Here is a 19749-nt window from a genome sequence, read left to right on the forward strand (position 1 = left end):
ACCCAGCAAAACATTTGAAATGCTCAAAGATATGATATGTCTGTAAAAATTATTCCTGGCAAGTGGAGGACATGCTTATTTTTTATTAGCATTGGAACGAATGCTATCTGTGAGCATGGGCAAGTGACCTGGTTTCTCTGGATCCATCCTGTTATCTTTTGCTTTAGTGCCCCCTTTTGTTAAAATGAAATAATAATAATTAGAACAAAAAACAGGACTGTGTAGCACTTTAAAGACTAACAAGATGGTTTAATAAGTGATGAGCTTTCGTGGGCCAGACCCACTTCCTCAGATCAAATAGTGGAAGAAAATTGTCACAACCATATATACCAAAGGATACAATTTTTAAAAAATGAACACATATGAAAGGACAAATCAAATTTCAGAACAGAAGGGGGATGGAGGAGGGGAAAGGGTGGGAGGTAAATGTCTGTGAGCTAATGATATTAGAGGTGATAATTGGGGAAGCTGTCTTTGTAATTGGTAAGATAATTAGGATCTTTATTCAAATTTGAGTGTAAAGTGTCGAATTTAAGCATGAATGACAGTTCAGAAGATTCTCTTTCAAGTGAAGTCTTAAAAGGTCTTTGAAGCAGGATGCAGGTAATCAAGTCATTGAGACAATGTCCTTTCTGGTTGAAATGGCAAGAAACTGTTTTTTCTTTGTGATCCTGTCTGATATCTGTTTTGTGGGCATTGATCCTTTGGCGAAGTGTCTGAGATGTTTGTCCAATGTACATAGCAGATGGACACTTTCGGCACATGATAGCATAAATTATATTTCTGGATGCGCAGGAATATGTGTTCTTGATCTTATAACTCACTTGGTTAGGTCCAATAATGGTATCAGCAGAGTGAATATGTGGACAAAGCTGGCAACGGGGTTTGTTGCACGGGTACCAACAAGAGGGGAAAAGGTAGAGGTCTATAAAATAATGACTGGTGCAGAGCAGTGGTTCTCAAAGTTTTTAGCCTGTGGCCCACCCCATTCAACACACTTTTCCATGGACCACCAGCCCACCACCCATGATGACAAAATGGGTGTAGGAAGGGGTGTGGTTGTGGGGTCTGGCTGGGAGGTAGCATGCATGAGTGTTTTGTGGGTGAGGGTCTGACCAGGTGGTTGGATGCAGGAGTGGGCAGAAGGTGGGTACAGGAATGGGTTGGGGTTGGTTGCGGTGTCTAGCTAAGAAGGACAGTGCAGGCACAAGAGGAGGTGCAGGAACAAGCTGAGGGTAGAGTGTCTCGCCAAGAGGTAGGCTGCAGAAGCAGGCTGGGAGTGGGGTGTCTAGGTAGGAGGAAGGGTGCAGAAGTGGGCTGGGGTGAGTGGGATTGTTTGGCCAGGAGGGAGTGTGTAACCTCTGAAATGAGACTCTTGAATTTTTCTTCTGACCAAGCTGTTATTCCTGAATAACCATAGAGGCCTTTTTGTTTGGCTTCTCTACGAGTTGTTGTTGATTAATTTAAAAAGTACTTTTTATCTGAAGGATTGCATTTGGCTAAATTAAGTAATGTCTCTAATTAATACATGATTGTTTTATGTTTTTTACTGTTTCCTTGACAGGCACACAACCCTTTTAGGACTCTAACCTGTGAATGGCAATATTACATAAGCAGGATTTATGATTGCATGAAATCCAAATACAGGCATAGGCAAAGCAATGTCTAAAAACATTCACTCTGCTAATGGTAGACTTTCTATTTACCAGCCTTTCTGAAACAGAAGAAAAAATCCTGCTGCTAACATTAAATGAGATACAGAATATAATCAAAAGAACTCTGGAAGCAATATATTTGTGTTTGAAGACCACAGTTGGTTACTTATGACATAACAAACAAATGGTCTGATTATTTTAAAACAGTAATAAATGAAAAGCCTTGCTTTGTGTGCTTGTGGTTAGCTTCCAGTGTAATTTTGAATCACTACTGAAATCTGTCCAATATAAGTAAAGCTTCAGAGCAAACAGGATTTCACTCAATAGGTACTGGAAGCAGAAATGCGGGGGATGCTGCTGCACCTCCTGACTTGAAATGACTGCCATTATACACAGGGTTTCGGGGTGGGGAACCTTTTTTGGCTCGGGGGTCACTGACCCACAGAAAAAGCAGTTGGGAATGGCACACAAGTGAGGAGAAAGGAGGGAGAAAAAAAACTCATTGATGTGGCCCCTGACTGAAAAGGTGAAAGACACTCCCCACGTACCCCCCATACACCAGAGTCTAGGGGGCCCAGCCTAGTGGATTTTGTGTGCTCCACCATGTGGTGGGCAGTGAGCAGGAGTGCCAGCACTGGCCCCCCAATGCTGGGGGTGCACCTGAGCTTTGGGGATTGAACCCAGCCAACCCCTGGGCCACATCTGGCCCCTGGGGCTGAGGTTCCCCACCCCTCGTTTACAGTTTGATTCAATGGCTCACAGCATCCCCATTGTACAAATTGCTCCAACAACCTTGTTTCACTCTTCAGTATAAGTGCAAGGAAGATACATTAATCCATACTTTTTATTCTTTCATTTTAAAGTGCAGTTAAATAGTGCAGAGTGCAACATTTAAAATAATACTCTGGATTTCTCTAACACCTCTAACACCTCCACGGGGGAGCAAGTGTCCGTTTGGGCTCCCCCATGGTGGCCCGGCTGAGCGGAGCAGAAGTCAGCTGAGCGCCATGGCAGGAAGTGAAGGGGGGCGGGGTGATGACGTACACAGCCAGGCCCCATCTCCTGGCCATATACGTCACCACCCCGCCCCTCTTCCCCTCCTACCATGGCACTCGGCTGACTTCTGCACCGCTCAGCCGGACTGCCGCAGGGGAGCAAGCGGCACAAGCAGCCGTTTGGGCCCCACACTCCCCATGCAGCACGGGCTGCCCAGAGGGAACAGCCAGCATTTCAGGCAACAGCACCCCCCAGAGGGAACAGCCAGCATTTCGGCATTACAGACTCACAGACACTGGGCTACTATATATATGATTACTCATAGGAGATAAGTTGATACTGAAGAACATGATTCAGATGACCAAATACTACATCATGCTTGGATATGGTTTTGGGTGGTTAGCGCTTGAATTATGTGACCAACCCAGCCTCATGAAAATAAATGACATTATTTTCACCATTGGTAGTGTTTCCCCACATAATAACTATATATATCTTCCTCTAGGTGATTCAGTGGAAGAAATCGATCTGACTGTGGTTTACCAAGCAGCTGCTAATGGTGATGTCAACACACTGACTGCAGTGATACGTGAAGATCCTTCAATATTAGAATGTTGCGACACTGAGGGTAACATTGCTTAGATTGTTCCCAATGGGATAAACACTACAATATGTGACTGACCTATCATCTTTTTCCCTTTTTTAATACTGACTTTAAAAACCACTGAAACATTGTAAGTAGAATTATATCTAGTTTCTCTCTTCATAAGCAGCAGGATAGGAAATTTGCATTTTCTTTGGGATATCCATTGGGAATATGAATTTTTGGATGACTCTACATGGCCATAAAATAATACTGTTCTTCTTCCTTATAAGTTTGTTTATTTGCATAAGATAATCCCATTTAACAAATAATGGACACTGGGCACAGAGTCCTCTGACATGAATTTATATTGTTTGTCTCAGGAAGGGAAATGCTGGAAAGTTGCTGAAATTTTACAGGAGAATGGAGAAATCATTTATTTTAGTCAAATTCAAATTATATATATTTTTGGAAATTTTAAAGACTCGTTTGACCAAATTTTCAGAAGTGGACATCAGCAGTTCTGCTTGCAAAATATGGACACAGGTACAAAAATTGATAAAATGCTAAAATATGCAGTTTTTTGCCAAAAGAGCAATTGCACATGTAACAGTTACCTGTTTTATGCTTGAAGTGACATACTTATTTTTATGTTTGGGTTCTCATGCCGTGTCTGACATGATGCCCTCTGAGTGCATGCAGTTACTTGTTGTATTTTAGAGGCATGCATTTTCCAAGTGAATCTGATACAAGGCTTTTTGAAAGCTTGTCCCTTTAAGTATGTTGTGTTTAGTCACAAGTTTAATTTTTACCATAGTGGCATTTTTCCAATTTGTATGAAAATTGTAGGGTTCCTAATTTAATAAAAAAATAAACCCCTGCAGATATCTGTGTCTGTTTCTGAAAAATGGCTTTAAACTCTAACTTCACAAATTGAGACCCATGTATTGTCTTCAGATAGTTCTCTGGACCTCAGTATTGTCAAGATGAGACTCTTATTGACTTTCCAGTTCCTCCAGCAAAAGAATAAAGGCAGGCGGTCTAACTTCCTGCAACAGACTAATCAAATTTCAATTCCAGAGCATTTCAGTTGAAATGGATTCAAACACTGAAGTAACTGTGATCTCCTACTTCAAGACAAAATACAGGGCCAGATTCTGCAATGGTTTTTCAAGTTGAGTAGCATGTATTCACCCAAGTAGTGCTATGGAGTTCAGTGAGTCTACTCCCATGAGAATAAGACCCGTAAATTACTCAAATCTAATGCACATTTAAAGTTTTAGTTGCTAGTGTTCAATATATCACATTAATCATTTTAAATTGCTCTGTTGCTTGTTGGAAAATAGTTTGTTGCTGTTAGTAGTTAATTATCAAGAAGATATAAGGGAGAAGAAATAAATTAAATGCAGTGAAGAAATTAATGAGGAAAATCAAGTATTAGTTTGACGTTTGCTTATGCTGTACACTCCAGTCATGGAGATTGCTAGTAGAGAACTTAACTTCCAAAGATGGGAGGAGGCAAAATATTTTAGACTGAAAGCCAATTTTCAAAGAAGTAATTGTGCACATTCAGCATCATCTGTGTCCTCAGAATGGCGCCTGATTTCATAAACTCTGTGGGCACCCACATTCAGGTTGAAACTGAAGTCTGAGAAGAGCATTTCCCTGGCTTGGGCTTGTGTGTGTTTTGTTAGGTGAGGTCTCATTCACATAAAAGGCTTGTTGATGGCAGGGGGAGGAGAATTTTCCCACCAAAACTAAATGGGCCTTTGGTTAACTGAGACACATTCTTTAAAAAGCAGATGATCGTGTTTCTCCAGTACAATTGCTAAACAATTTAGCAAACAAGAGAGTATCTCTTCCTTATAGCTTTAACATATCAAGGATTGTAAAAAATTATTAATATTCATTTAATTAATTAGCAACTATTTCCCCCCCCCCCCCCCCACAGGTTGCACCCCCTTGATGCATGCCATTTCAGGACGCCAAGTTGATACAGTGAAATTGCTGTTGAAGATGGGAGCAAATATTAATACTCAAGATGCCTGCGGACGCACCAGTTTATCTCTTGCAACTTACTTGGTACCAAGACTTCAGTGTGTTACAGAGAGCACTTTGGGAGGGTGAGAGGGTGAAGTAACAAAGACTAATTTTATATTACAGCAAGGAGAGCATAAGTACAAGACTTGTACAGTCCTAGTGTGCTGTACCATGAACAGCACTTCAGTTTAACTGACATTTTCAGCTAGAAAATGTGTCAAAAACAACAGAATGAGCAAGCCATTTGTACAAATTAAATATGCACGTTGCTTTCAAGAATAGATATTTCCTTTGCCAGATATGATCAGAAAATCCTGTGATTAGTAACATGCTGTGTTTTCCCTTCCTCTTTCCCTGACGGAGGAAAAATATCCATTGAAAGAAAAAAATGACCGGAAAATATTCCAGCCACTCAGGCTGGCCTCATGCCTTCAGAATTCCCCTGTTTTAGCTGAACTTCTTATCCTAATGAGCTCTAAGGCTAAACAGAAGATATAAGATAGGATGACAATTTGCTTCCCTCCCCCAATGGTTAATAAAACTATAGAGTGACCAGTACCACAAAACTTACAGAAGCTAAAATTCCCATGGATATTTTAAGGATTAGGTTCACAATCCTTCCTCTGCAATATAAACAGATGCCTGAGAGCAAGAGCCACAGATGCATGTGGAAATTTCAGCTCTGTTAGGCTTATGTGAGACTTCTACATGTGATTTAAATGAGTGAGTGGTAATTTCTTTGCTGTATGTATTATTAAACCTAGGCTATGTCTACACAGCAGCATTATTTTGGAATAAATGTTGTTATTCCGAAATAACATGGTACATAGCTACACTACAAACCTTTATTTCGAAATAATATCAAGCTGAAGGACTTTTTACTCCGACTCATGGTAACCTTCATTCACGAAGAATAAGGGAAGTCGAAGGGAGAGTGTTTTTCCTTCCACTTCCTGCTTTGTAGATGGCACCACAAGCCAAATTAAGCTATTTCAGCTTCAGCTACACAGTTGTCGTAGAAGTTGCGTAGCTTAATTTGACTTTAGCCCTGTTGTGTAGACCTATCCCTAGTGAGAATCTGGGTGTGATGTCTGCCCAAAGGACTGACTTCAATGGGATTGCATGTATGCATGCATGAAACTGAGTGCTGGATTTAGCCATGTGCTTTTATTGTAAACTTCCCTTTAACAAAATTTTGATCAATGGTCAACAACAAAATGGCAGATGAATTTCAATGTTGATAAACACAAAGCAATGCACTGTGGAAAACATAACCCCAACTATATATATAAAATGATGGGATCTAAATTAGCTGTGACCTGTTAAGAAAGAGATTTTGGACTCATTGTAGATAGTTCCCTGAAAACATCTGCTCAATGTGCAGAATTATTCAAAGAAGCGAACACAATGTTGGGAATCATTAAGAAAGGTATATAGTAAGAGAGAAAATATCATAGTGCCTCAGTATAAATCCATGGTACACCCACATATTACATAAATATTTGGTCACTGTATCTAAAAAAAGATATGTTGGAATTGGAAAATATTCAGTAAAGGGTGACAAAAATTATTAAAGGTATAGAACAGATTCTGTATAAGGAAAAATTAATAAGGTTAGGACTTTTCAGCTTGGAAAAGATGACTATGGGGCGATATGATCGAGATCTACAAAATTATTAATGGTGTAAAGAAAATAAATAAAGGAGTGATGTTTACTTGTCATAACACAAGAACTAGTGGTCATCAAATGAAATTAATAGTCAGCAGGTTTAAAACAAATGAAAGAAAGTATTTCTTTACATAAAGCAGTCAACCTGTGGAACTCCTTGCCAGAGGATATTGTGAAGGCCAAAACACTAATAGGGTTCAAAAAAGAACTAGATAAATTCATGGAAGATAAGTCCATCAGTGGCTATTAGCCAGGATGGGCAGGGATGGTGTTCCTCGCGTTTGTTTGCCAAAAGCTGGGAATGAGATAAGTATGTTTGTTCTTTCTGGGCTTTGGTCTAATCCAGTATGGACATTCTTATGTAACTACTGGTCATGTTTATACATGCAGGCAGATGACACGAGCTGCAAGGGAGTGATTGTTCTGGTTTGAGCAAAGTACTTACCGTGAATTAGCGAATATAACCCACAGGTTATACATGTTTTTACATACACATACACACACACACCCGTGGGGTATACATGTCCACATCTTATACAAGCTGATTTTTACTCAAATTAAAAGAAGACAAGACCAACATAATACCGTACGTTGGCTATCTCTGTGTGCAAGAACTCATTTCACTAGGTTTTTTTCTAGTTTTGGCCACTTGGCTTTCTTTCCTTGGTGCGCTCTTTTCCAAGGATTTAATTTCTCAATCTCCACTTCTTCTTTTCTCCACTCCCAAACAGACTTTTCGTTGATGGAAAATTTTCTCCCCGCTGCTCTATTGCCATTTTCTTTTGCATATGTCAGAACAGATCATTTAAAATCAGCTGTATATGATTTGCACTTAGGCATCCTTACAAATATTTTGTTATAAACTGAAGAGGTTTTAAAATGGTGCGGTTCATAGGGCTTATATACTGGTAATAGGGTAGTACTTATTGCTCAGCGGCCTCAGCTGTAGTTCATTACCAGTTCATTACCTGCGGGTTATGAATGTCCACGGGTAATCTAAGATTTTTTTTACACACGAAAGAAAAACTGCGAGTAATACATGAGTGCGTGTTATACATGGATGTGGGTTATATACACTAATTTACAGTAACCACATACTTGAATTCCTTGGGACTCAAGCAGATGAGAACCAGAGTGTTCTTCTCTTTTTGATTTGTTTTAGAAGGTGACATTTTACTCCCATCAGTGACCAATCCCCATTAATGATGCTCCTGTTTTCATTATAACACTTCTATTGAATTTAGACCTCTGTAAAAATCCATTTGCTAAAACAAGAAGGATTTGCAGAAAGCAAAACCTAAAATAACTCCAATTCTCAGGCTTTTCATAGCAATTTACTACCTGTGCCAACTTCTTATAAAGAAACTGAGATCAAATGCTCTTGACTGACTGATATAATTTAAAATCCATATGCAGGAATGTACATAAAACTTACTAATACAGCAGCAATTAGCAATATTTTTTATAAATGCCATTCTACTACAAATCGTAAAACCCTCCAGCCCCACCACAGCCAAAGAGAGGCCAAAATGCAGTGAAACTAAAAAGCTTAGTTCCAGCAATGGCTGAATGAATCAATCCAGGACTTGAAAAGAACCAAATGTGAGCTATCTTTGAAGCTCTAAAAAGATGTTTTTCTGAAGCCAAGGGACGAATCCTCCACTGGTGTAAAGAGAAATACACCAGCTAAGGATCTGGCCCCAAATTTTCTGTGTTCCTCTTTGACCTTCTGTACTTCCTTTCTTAGGGATGGCTTGAAGGCTGTGTCAGTCTGCTCAGAAATGGTGCTAAGCAGAACATACCAGATAAAAATGGGAGACTGCCACTGCATGCTGCTACCGCAGAGCCTGATGTGAGGTATGCTCCATCTTAAAAGGGTGTTTGCTTCTTTGAGGAAAACATCTTTGGGGTCCAGTACATAGTCACCAAATGAATGTGTAGATTGGCTGACTGGAGGCAGCATAGGGTGGGAAAGCTACCTGTGCAATTATACTTGTGATTTGCTGTTTCATCTGATGATAACCACTCCTTTAAATGAAGGGATTCCTGGGACTCTAGACCTATAGCTAGAGCTCTCTGTGCTGCACTTATTGGACAGAGACATATTCAGGCAGGGTGAAGAATCTAATTTAACCCCCCAAAAGCCATGGCAGTCAGAATGGAGGCTGAAACTCTAGATTTCCCACAGTGGACAATCACCACCAAAGTAATCAAGCCAGTCTCTACACTAAAAATATTAGAGGAAGTTCGGTGCTGCATTTTCCCTAGCTAACATGGTGCCAGTGTGCAGGGAGTTCTTTAACTCAGACTTCAGTGGTATTTTCAAATGCATGTCTCCCAGAAGGAACCACAAAACCAGCTGCCCTGCTCTCTGTCCATTGCATATTATATACAGTAAACGTTTTAAGTTGTATGCTAAAGCAGAAGTCCTCCTAATGTGGCTCTTGATAGTGATTGATGGAGACATGGCTGGGCAGAGGGTTCTGGCTCCCCCTTTTTCCAGCTGCATTAAAAAACAGCTAAAAATGTACTGCATACTTTCTGATGCTACTTTCTCTATTGTGGCTACCACTGCCACAATAATGTTATGTGAATGATGTTAGTGGCATTAAGAGTAAATATTATTGTGTGTTTGTTTGTTTATTTGTATTATTATAATGCCAAATAGTTTCCGCCATGGAAAAAGGCCTTCTTGTATAATACGTATACATAATATGTTTATATTATTGTTTTGAATATAAATAGTTTATTAATGGGAGGAAAGGCAGCCTGTGGGCTTGTGAATGAAATGAAAGTTGTCCATAAAACGAACTCTGTTAAGATTTGGGCCGTTCTATGGAAAGGTGTTCTAAAGGATCGGGTAAGATATGCAGTTCATTTTTTGACAACTGTTACTAAAGATATATCAAAAAGTCTGAAGGGCTGTTCTTCAAAGCAAGTCACATGCAAATGTACTATTTGTATCATAGTTTCTTTTGAAGAGGAATGCTTCACAAGTCTTTCAAGTTCTGATTTATACATTGTAATTAAACAAAATCTCTCATGTAAATCATTTATGGATCCATACAGAGACATTATAGACTAAGGGTAAGGAACCTTTGGACCATGTGCCAGATCCAGCCCCCTGCTTAATTTGATTTGGCCTATGTCAAGTGTCCACGCCATGGGCAGGAAGTCCCAACCCCCAACAACCTCTGTGAGGCTGGACTACAAGTATCAGATGGCTAGAACAGGTTGAGAGTAAGTGGTTTATTTTTCAAGGATTTTTTGTTGCTTTCCACTTGGGAGCAGGTGAGTGAGGGTTTTGTTTTGTTTTTGCTTTTTATTTCTGAGTGGGACCCCAGCTGATTTTTCTGTGGGTCAATGGCCCCTGATTGAAAAAAGGTTCCCCTAAAGTATCTGGAAAAAAGGCTGGTTGAAAATGGATGTTGAAAGAAATGCCTAGAAGTTAGGGTATGTCCATACTACTGAGCATGGGCAGTGGGTATAATAGGCAGGAGAAGGCAATCTGCCGGCCTCACCCACACTCTGCCCCTCTTCAGAGCATCTTCCCTCGGGATTCCCGAGATTGAGTCTTGCCAAGGCTAGGGCCATGGTGCCAGCTCTCTGAGGGTTGGTGGGGGGCAGGCTGGAACTGGGTGCCACCCACCCCCTCTCTCCCAGTGCTCCAGCCAGGGCCAGGGAAAGCTGTGAACCACATGCTGCCTGCTCTCTCCCTCTCCCTCTCCTTTCCCCCACCCCCCATGCTCCAAGCTGTACTGCCTGCTCTTCCGCCCCTCTCCCCCCCCCCCCTTCTCCAACTGAGGTGAGGGAAGACTGGGGCTGTGCGCTGTCTGATTTCCTCCCAACCCTCTGTGCTCAGACTGGGGCCAGGGAAGGCTGAGGGTTCACACCACTTACTTACCCCCTCTTCCCGTGCTCTAGCCAGGGCCAGGGAAGTCTAGAGCCACACACTGTCCTCTCTCCCCACTGTGCTTCAGTAGACACAGCTATGTGGCTAAAAGTCAGGCAGTGTAAACACTGTTTGTACTTTTGCCAACAAAAAAACTTCCACCCCCTATGATCTGTGTTTGCTTTGTGGGCAGAAAGCGCTGTTTACACTAGTACTTGCCAAGGCAAAGCTTTTGTCATTCAGGATTTGTTTGTTTTTTGTTTTTTTTTAAATGCATCTGTGAATGACAAAAGCTTTGTTGCTCAATTGCCAGTGTAGACAAAGACTTAGTGGTGATTTAACACATCTGAGGCAGCAAAGCTGTAACTTGATGTTCAGGTTAGATGAGTCTTGTGACAGTCTATAATAGCTCTGTATGTATTAATTTTCCACCGTCATCATTGTTCTTCATGCATCACTTGGATGGTGCAGTTGGAGGGCTTCAGAGTAAGAGTCATTATCATTATACAAAGCCTCCGAAGAGAAAAAGCCATGTTTATACAGCACTGCACATGCTGATATAGATATTAGAAAGAAAACAGTGTTTTACTTCAGCAGTAGCACACAGGGTTCCCTGATGTTTTTTCACAGTCCCCATGGAAACAAGCCGACCTTTGCTCTACACAGTCTTGTGCGGGTTGCTCAGCTCCTTTTCATCTGTCTTATAGCCCAAGTCAACAAAATTAATTCTGGATATGATTGCCCTGTTACCAAAAGGCACTGCTGGAGTGCCATACCCATTAGTGGGATTTTCTGTTGTCCTCATTTTTGCCCTCTGCCAACTAATTAGATTAGAAAGGAAGGCAAAATGTAGTGGCTAATTATGAAGTGTTTCCTCACCTAGGTCTAAGAACTGGCAGACCACTGCTATGCATCAATGTGCTGAAGGAATAGCTAGTGACACAAAGACATGCTGAAATTGACAGGCTTGAATCAGTTCATTTAAACAGGTCAGACACAAGGGCTGGCAAGTTTTTGAACTTCAGAACATGTTTCATAGAGTAACTGAGCCTTCTGTGAGAAATGGACCATGCCAACTCTCCAGATACTACAATATATAGTTAAAATTAGCACAGCTTGTCTGTGTAGTTGCAGAATTTCACAATGGAAGCAATCTCAAAATAACCTGACTTTTTAAGTTCATTATAACATGTTTATTATACTATGCAACTGACTTCATGCCTCAGAAAAGGGCTATTACACCCATTTGATTTTTAGTGATCATACCAATCCAGGCCCTGGTGGGGCACTGGCAGAATATTTTTAATTGATTTAATACTCTGTGAAGTGTTATACTCTTTGTTATACGCTGGCTCTTATATGCTGGCTTGTTATACGCAAAAGCATCTGTGCCCAGTATAGACGCGGTTTTGCGCAAGAATGCTCCGGCGGCCATTTTCGCCATCGGAGCTTTCTTACACAAAAAATTCCTGTCCCTGTCTACACTGGCCCTCTTGCACAAGAACATTTGCGCAAGAGGACTTTTTCCTGAGCGGGAGCATCAGAGTTCTTGCACAAGAACACTGACAATCTTACATTAGCTCGTCAGTGTTCTTGCACAAATTCTCGCGGCCAGTTTAGACAGCTGGCAAGATTTTGCGCAAAAGCAATTGCTTTTGCGCAAAATCTTGCCAGTCTAGACGCACCCATACTGTCTGATAGCTTCCAATCCATGACTACAGAGTTATTTGTTTTTCAGGCTCAATGCACAAACAGCTGCATAAATGCCAGTGCTGCATTTCGTTATAGATTTGTGTGGCAGAGTTCTGGGAGACAGCACCTGTACCAGCAATCTGATTACTGGACTACCAATTGCATTCCTCTGGAGTAAACTGACAGTCAAGCTGTGCCTAATTGATAGATTGGGATGGGCTGAGAAGAGCACTAAAGGCTGATTAGCCCATTTCCAAGAGGTAGAAAAGGCACAGGAAGGAAGTGCTTGTGTGGAAGGTGGAAATGGCCGGGGGGGGGGGTCAGGGTCAGAGTCTGGAACTGAATAGGCAAAGACATGTATGTTATTGTAAATAGAGATCTGCAAGTGGAGTGAATTGCACAAGATGTTTGACTAAAAGGAGGGCACTGGGTGGTTTGTGGTGAGAAAAGAGATGTTAATCATACATCCACCTGTGCTTTAGCTGTTTTCAGAGGAGCATGTGGTATACCACAGGCATGTCATGGAAGAATGATCAGTTTTGTCAATAGAACAGCATCAAATAACTAAGGTTCTAATGTCTGAGATGTATTTATTGATTGATTTAGCTACAAAATCTGTCTTTTATTAAACCTAAAACTGATAGAAAACATTCTAGGGCAACTTGATGCAGAAAATACACTGTAAGCAATTCAGGAATGTCCAATTAAGAAATGGAATAAAAGATGTCAAAGGAGAGAAGAGCCTTTCTCTTGTATTTTGTATCAATGGGGAGCAAGTACTTACCAGATAACTCCCCATGCTGTGGTGAGCATTTTGGTCCCAATCAGAAAAGGGGGTTCTGCTAGCACAGATCCTTATGTCTATGCTGGGATAAGGGTCTATGTTGGCTGATTCTGATCTAGTATTTGATGTTGTGCCAAGATGGTCTGTAAATCCATGTCATCACCACACTTCAAACCGTGTTCAGCATGCTACTATAAAACATAATTGCCTGCTGCAAATCCAGTCACTTCAGACCATTTTCAAAGTTAACTGCAGTAGTTTGTAAGGTGATTGTTGTAGGGAATAATTCCGGACACACTGGGTGCAGGTGAAAACAAGCAGAGGATTTATTGGTTCACACAGCTGGTGGAGTACTCATCAGGAGTTAACCTGGTGAGGACTAACTTAACCAAAACATACATTAAATTATATAGGCAGCAGATGGGCGGAGGGGAAGTGATTTGATAGAGCTAGTGGTGGAAATGAGATAAGCACATAAGCCAATGAAATATAAAGGTTACATAGGATCCCCGCCCATCACCAATTAAACATATTATCACTAATACAAATAATTATTCCTAACAATCTAAATAAGCCAACATAAACAAAGACACGTTGATGATCATTTTGTCAGATGGAAATATAATGCGTCTCCTGCGGGGGTGGTATTGCCTTGGCGTGATCTTTGATTCAAGCTTATTTTCTAGGAACAAAGCAGACAATGAAAAACAATCCTGTTTGGTTGTTTGGTACTGGCCCTATCAAAGTGAGGCCCTTTTGGAATGTGGTTGCCAAGGGAAACAGGGTCACAGTAACTGCCTGTCTGTATGTTTCCCGGGCCTGCCTTAATAGTTTAGGATTTGAGTTCTCAGTTCTCAGCAAGATACCATGGACTGCCTCAGTTTACCCTTACAATTGTGAATATCCTGGGCAAAATTTTTCAGGTTATAAAATGTTGCTCCACTTAAGGCCTGGTCTACACTACACAGTTAGGTTGACATAAAGCATCTTATGTCACCCTAACTATGTCAGTATTCACCAGACATGGGCAATAAAATGGCGACAGTTCATGCTGCCACTAAATTTACCTGCACCTCCACAGGTACGGGTGATCGCAGTTTCCATTGGCCAGGAGTGGCAATCCGTGGCCAACAGCAGCTATGATCCCCTATGCCTGGAGAAGTGCAGGTAAATACAGTGGTGTGGGGGCCCACCAGGGCTAACCCTGGCAGACCAGTTCCGGCCCACGGGCTGGTATTTGCCCACTCCTAGTATACATGCCCTTGCCTTGTTCCCCTAATGCAAGCGCCCTACTACACCAGCATAATAATTCCACTTCCATGAGAGGACTGGGGCTTATATCAGTGTAGTTAGGGGAACGCAGTAGCTATGTAGGCACTCTGTTACTTACGTCAGATGTTGGCTGTCAATTTCAGGGTTCTAACCCTGAACGACCAACATTTCATGTTGAATAGTTCTAACTATTCCCTCTCAAGATGGGAGTGTTTATGCCAGGGGAGGGGAACTTCTGGCACACTGGCCACATGCAGTTCATTAGGTTATTCACTGGCAAGCTTCCAGACATTTTATTTATCTGAGCAGAGCAGATATGGAGCTCCACAGTTCCCAGTGGCTGCAATTCGCTGTTCCTGGCCAATGGGAACGGCAGGAAGCAATGGCCCAGCCCATGCCCCCTTCCTCAGCTCTCATTGGCTGGGAATGACAAAATGCAGTCCCTGGCAGCTCTGGAGCTTCATGTTTGAGGATGCATAGATAACAAACTGTCTGATAGCCCCTCAGTGGCTAACTCTGATGAAGCATGTGTAGCCCATAAGTCAGAGGTTCCCTACCCATGGTTTATACTCCACTTCTCTATATAGGTCAACAGATGCATTACTGATTAACCCTAGTTTATGGTATAACTAGGGGACTGTGTCCCCTACTCACTACACTCACCAAACCTCCTCTCTCTGGGGGTAGATGCTGGTCAGGGGGAGGAGGCGGGAGTGGGATGGGGGCAGGATGTCTGGCTAGGGAGAGGGTGCAAGAACAGGGGAAGGTGCAGGAGCAGGCTGGAGGGGTAGGTGTCAGGCCAGGGGGAGAGGGCAGAAGTGGGCTGGAGTGCAGGATCTTGGCAGAACAGATAAGGGGGCTGGGGAGGATGGGGGTTTGGGCTCAGATGGCAGAGGGGACCCGAAGTGGTCCAGGAAGCGGGGGGGGCTGGGCTGGATGTCAGAGGGGACCCATTCCCAGCAATTCTTTCCCAGTGATGCAGCTCCCCGCCTCCTGGAGCGTGTTGTGGGAGCTGGAGTAGCCCATGCCCAGAGGGGACAGTGTCGAGGTGGATGGTGGTGGCAGTGGCATGAGGACACAGATGACATGATGACATCAATCTGGTGTCCCACAGGAAAAATGTTTTTATATAGAGAGATAATTGCCTTACTCCCAACAGAGACTGTGAGCCCTTATCTAACCGTGTGTGTGTGCGCGCACGCATATGCACACGCATGCATGCACATATAGGGCTATGCTAATCAGGGATACAAACGTATAATAAAGGAAGATCATAAATTTGCATATCTGTTTATTTAAAACTTCAAAGGGATCACAATGAATAGTTCTGCCAATTCCTAGGCTATAAAACATGGCTCAGGCATACACTACACATTCTGATATATTAATGCCCGCTTACTATTTTGGAAACTAGTACTGGAATTATTCCTGATTGCAACTGTTTTTTAATTTGCATAGAGGTGGCCTCTGGTTCCAAGTGTTGAGTGTATGCTATTGCTTTAGTTAGAAATAGAGTAAGCCACAAACTACAGAACTGGATCTGGATTTGGATTTCAAACACAAACACAAACACACACCAGATCTTGGATTCTGGTTCACTTCCATCATTGCCATTAATTTTGCTTTAAATTGCGAGCTCAGTTTCTCTAAAAATGTCTCATCCAGATTTAGCCTTAAATGTAGCATATTAAATATACCTTTGTTTCCACAGGCTTCTAGCAGTGCTGCTGCAGCAATCACATCTAAGTGAAATTAATCATCGGGACAATGAGGTGAGTAAATGCACTAACTGTAATGGTCCCATGCATCAAGTAATAAGCTTTCCTGCTGCCTAAAAAGGGTTTATAGAACTAGAACTACTGATTTTATTATAGTGAATTACAATTAGGGCTGTCAATTAATCACAGTTAATGCCTGCAATTAACTGAAAACAAAAGTATGTGTAAATGTTTTGAAATGTGCTAATGGCATAACTGTGTGTGTAGTGTGGCATGGGGGGAGTGCGAAGCTCCTTCCCAGAGCTCCAGGGACAGTAGGGTGGGGGCCTGAAGTTCCAGCCCTGAGGCCTGGAATTGTTGCGAGAGGGACAGGGGAGGGGGCGCTAAAGCTCTAGCCCCAAGCTCTGGAGGTAGCTGGGGACTGGGGAAGCTGAAGCCCTGAGCCAGGCTGGAACTCGGAGGGGCTGCACCATTGAGCTCCAATGTGGATGAGTGGAACCTGCACAGAACTGAAGCTCCGAGCCCTCCAGGGCTGAAGGTAAGGCACAATTTTCCTAGTGTGGGAATAGTGAGGGAAGGGCAGGGGGTGGGTTGTCCAAATGATGTCCCCAACCCCAGCACAGATATTTTGAGATACACAGCCATAGAGAATAGGTGCCTGGAACGCTCAGCCTCCCTGCTCTCGCCTCTCCTCCCTGCTGAAGACTGAGTCCCTGAGGTAAAATCCATCCTCCCTTGTAAACAAGGGCTCACTCAGCTGGAAGGAAGTTCTGTAAAAATAATAATAATTCTACCTTTGTAAGTTCAACTTTCACAATAGAGAGATTGCACAACGGTAATTTGTATGAGGGGAACTGAAATATTATTTGTTTTGTCTATCTTTTTACTGTACAAATATTTGTAATCAAAAATGAAAATATAAAGTTCAGCATTGTACGCTTTTTATTTGTGTTGTAACTGAAATTAATATATTTAAAAATGTAGAAACTATCCAGAAATATTTAAAGAAATGATATTAAATTATTATTTAACAGTGTGATTAAAACTGCAATTAATCACAATTAATTTTTAATTGCTTGGCAGCCCTAATTATACTACTTTGCACCGGTCTAGCACTTCTCATATAATGACATCAGAACTCTTTTCTGAGGTCTGTTACATTTACCACACTTTATAAACACAGTGCATCTCCTCACCGTGAATTTCCTCACTGATTGCTCTCAAGTGGAGCTGGCAGATGCAAATGGAATTTGAGCCAATAAACTCACTCCCTCTGTATGCCACCAGAGCTGTGCCTACACTGCATCCCTTTTCCTGAATTTAAGATGAATAAGGGATATTTCGGAAAAGGATTTATTTTCCGAAAGATCCCTGTCTAGACTGGCACTTTTTGACGGCAAAGCCCCAAGCCGGAAAAAAGCGGCAGCCATGTTTATGCAAATGAAGCGGGGATTTGCAATTGCGATGTGTCTAATTTGCATCCCTTTTACGGAAAAGGGATGCAGTCTAGACACAGCCCAGTTGTGTGGGAATATGACAGATTCCCTGCATATCCTCCTTACCTCATCTGCCAACACAGGGATTTCTTTGCTTTGTGTTCAAGTTAGACAGATTCTCTGTTTCTCTGAGGATCTCACCATCAGGCAGCTGCTTCAGGAGGTAGCCGTGTTAGTCTGTACAGAAAAAAACAGCAAATGGTCTGGTAGCTCGTTATAGACTAACAAAACATGTAGATGTGAGCATGAACTTTCATGGGCACAGCCCACTTCTTCAGATGACCGGAGTTTTGAGAAGATCTCGCTGAAGCCCTGTTGTGCTGTAATTAATCATGCAGTTACAGCAACCATTTTATGCCAGGTTGCTATGGTCCTTAACCAGACATCGACTAAATGTACCCTGCCAGAGAGATGGGTTAGATATGCTGGCTCTACATAGCTAACTGGAGGAATTCTCAGCTTGCCATATCTGGCTACATATCAGCTCCATCCATTTAGCACAAAGGAGACAGAACACAAAAGAAAATCTGATATGTAATTTCAGCAGTTTGAGGGTACTGCTTGAGATAATGCTGAAGGGCACTAACTTGACAAATTTCTTTCTGCCTTGTGCTTTGTGTTCATCCACACAGTGGTTTGCAGAGCCTATTTATTTGGCGGTATGAAGTTTGGTAAGATTTGGCCCATTTTGAAAATGTGGGATAAAGTTGTCAGTGAGTTGCACAGAATTAAAACTTAATATGAACCAACCAGGACTCTTGGAATCCTCAACATTTTGTCTGTATGTGTTACCACATTCAACCTCAAATCTCAAGGTCAAACGTATTTTAAATGCCAGCTGGCATCAGGATAATATTTGTTTCAGGACTTGGTGCAAGACCCATGATTATTCATATTTGCTTGGAAATGTGCTGAGAGCTTGTTTGCACTAACAAAGGCCTTCTCCTAGCTATTGCCCAATTTAAAGGAAAACACTCAGATTTTTCTGTAACTTTATAAAACCATCCCACACAAGCAAACACATTACATAATAAGAAAGGCAGCTGACAGCTGCACAGTTTCTATGATTGTGGTTGTGTCAAAGGATTTTTGGTATAGAGGCTGCCCGCAGATAATGTGTACAGAAATTTCCTCCAGAAACAGGGCAGTTGAACAAAAACCAGTGGCACACCATTTCTCAGGGCAGGAGGCACGAAGGCTTCCTGAGGGTGCAGTTTTTTGAACCCTTGTCAAGATTGTGAAGTGTTCCCGCTTGTTCTCTTGATGGCTTGGTTTAGTTTGTGTGGCAATGTGCTCACACCTTGCTTAATTCACACTGGAGACTCATCCAACTACATTGCTTTGTCTGGAACAGGCATGGCTTTCACACTGCTCACCAGATACATATTAAGAACATATTTCCAATACATGTCTATAAATGCCTATCACACACAAATATTAGTGATCAGGGAGTTTAGTTTTTCTAAAAATACTTTATGCCACCTTAGGAGTGCATACTATGGCAGCTGTGTGCAGCTGCCCTTGCGGGCTCTTAGGGACACACGGGGCAGCAGAGAAGTTTGGGAGGGTGCACTGCTGCCTGCTAGCCCACTCATTGGAGCCACAGTGGGAGGTGGGTAAATTTGCAATAGGTGGCTAAATATACAGTAGTAGAACCTCAGGTCAAGAATCTCGGGATATTCAGTGTGAGGTCTCTGGGGTAAACTCCAGCATTACTGATTTAACTTGGTTTTTAGTTTTACAAGAACAAATCCCCAATGAAGACATTTTGCAAAACCAAAATAACCAAAACCTGGTTTGACTGTTCTCTCCTCTCTCTTCCCAATCCCTAGCACACCCCTGATGAGCAGAGAAAATAATGTTAAGGAATTTGGACTTGATTGACAGAAACTTCTGTACACATAAATGGCATTTTACTGGCAAATCAAATGACAGGTTCTTTCCCCAAAGAA

At 42.0% G+C, this 19749-nt stretch overlaps 1 protein-coding gene across 4 annotated transcripts in view; it reads left to right on the forward strand.

The window, feature by feature from the left end:
• Positions 1 to 19749, forward strand: part of ANKRD55 (ankyrin repeat domain 55) — a 211057-nt gene that overhangs the window by 153606 nt on the left and 37702 nt on the right. For 2 of the 4 annotated variants that reach the window (XM_075932437.1, XM_075932439.1), the window contains exons 3-7: positions 3157 to 3279; positions 3618 to 3780; positions 5186 to 5316; positions 8691 to 8800; positions 16295 to 16355. In XM_075932437.1, coding sequence (XP_075788552.1) covers positions 3771 to 3780; positions 5186 to 5316; positions 8691 to 8800; positions 16295 to 16355 — 312 coding nt within the window. In that variant the 5' untranslated portion in view covers positions 3157 to 3279; positions 3618 to 3770. The remainder of the gene's footprint in view (positions 1 to 3156; positions 3280 to 3617; positions 3781 to 5185; positions 5317 to 8690; positions 8801 to 16294; positions 16356 to 19749) is intronic. The other 2 variants (XM_075932435.1, XM_075932436.1) reach the window with 1 other exon arrangement.

Source organism: Pelodiscus sinensis, chromosome 6 (assembly GCF_049634645.1).
Source record: "Pelodiscus sinensis isolate JC-2024 chromosome 6, ASM4963464v1, whole genome shotgun sequence".
In the NCBI taxonomy this organism is placed as follows: Eukaryota; Metazoa; Chordata; order Testudines; family Trionychidae; genus Pelodiscus; species Pelodiscus sinensis.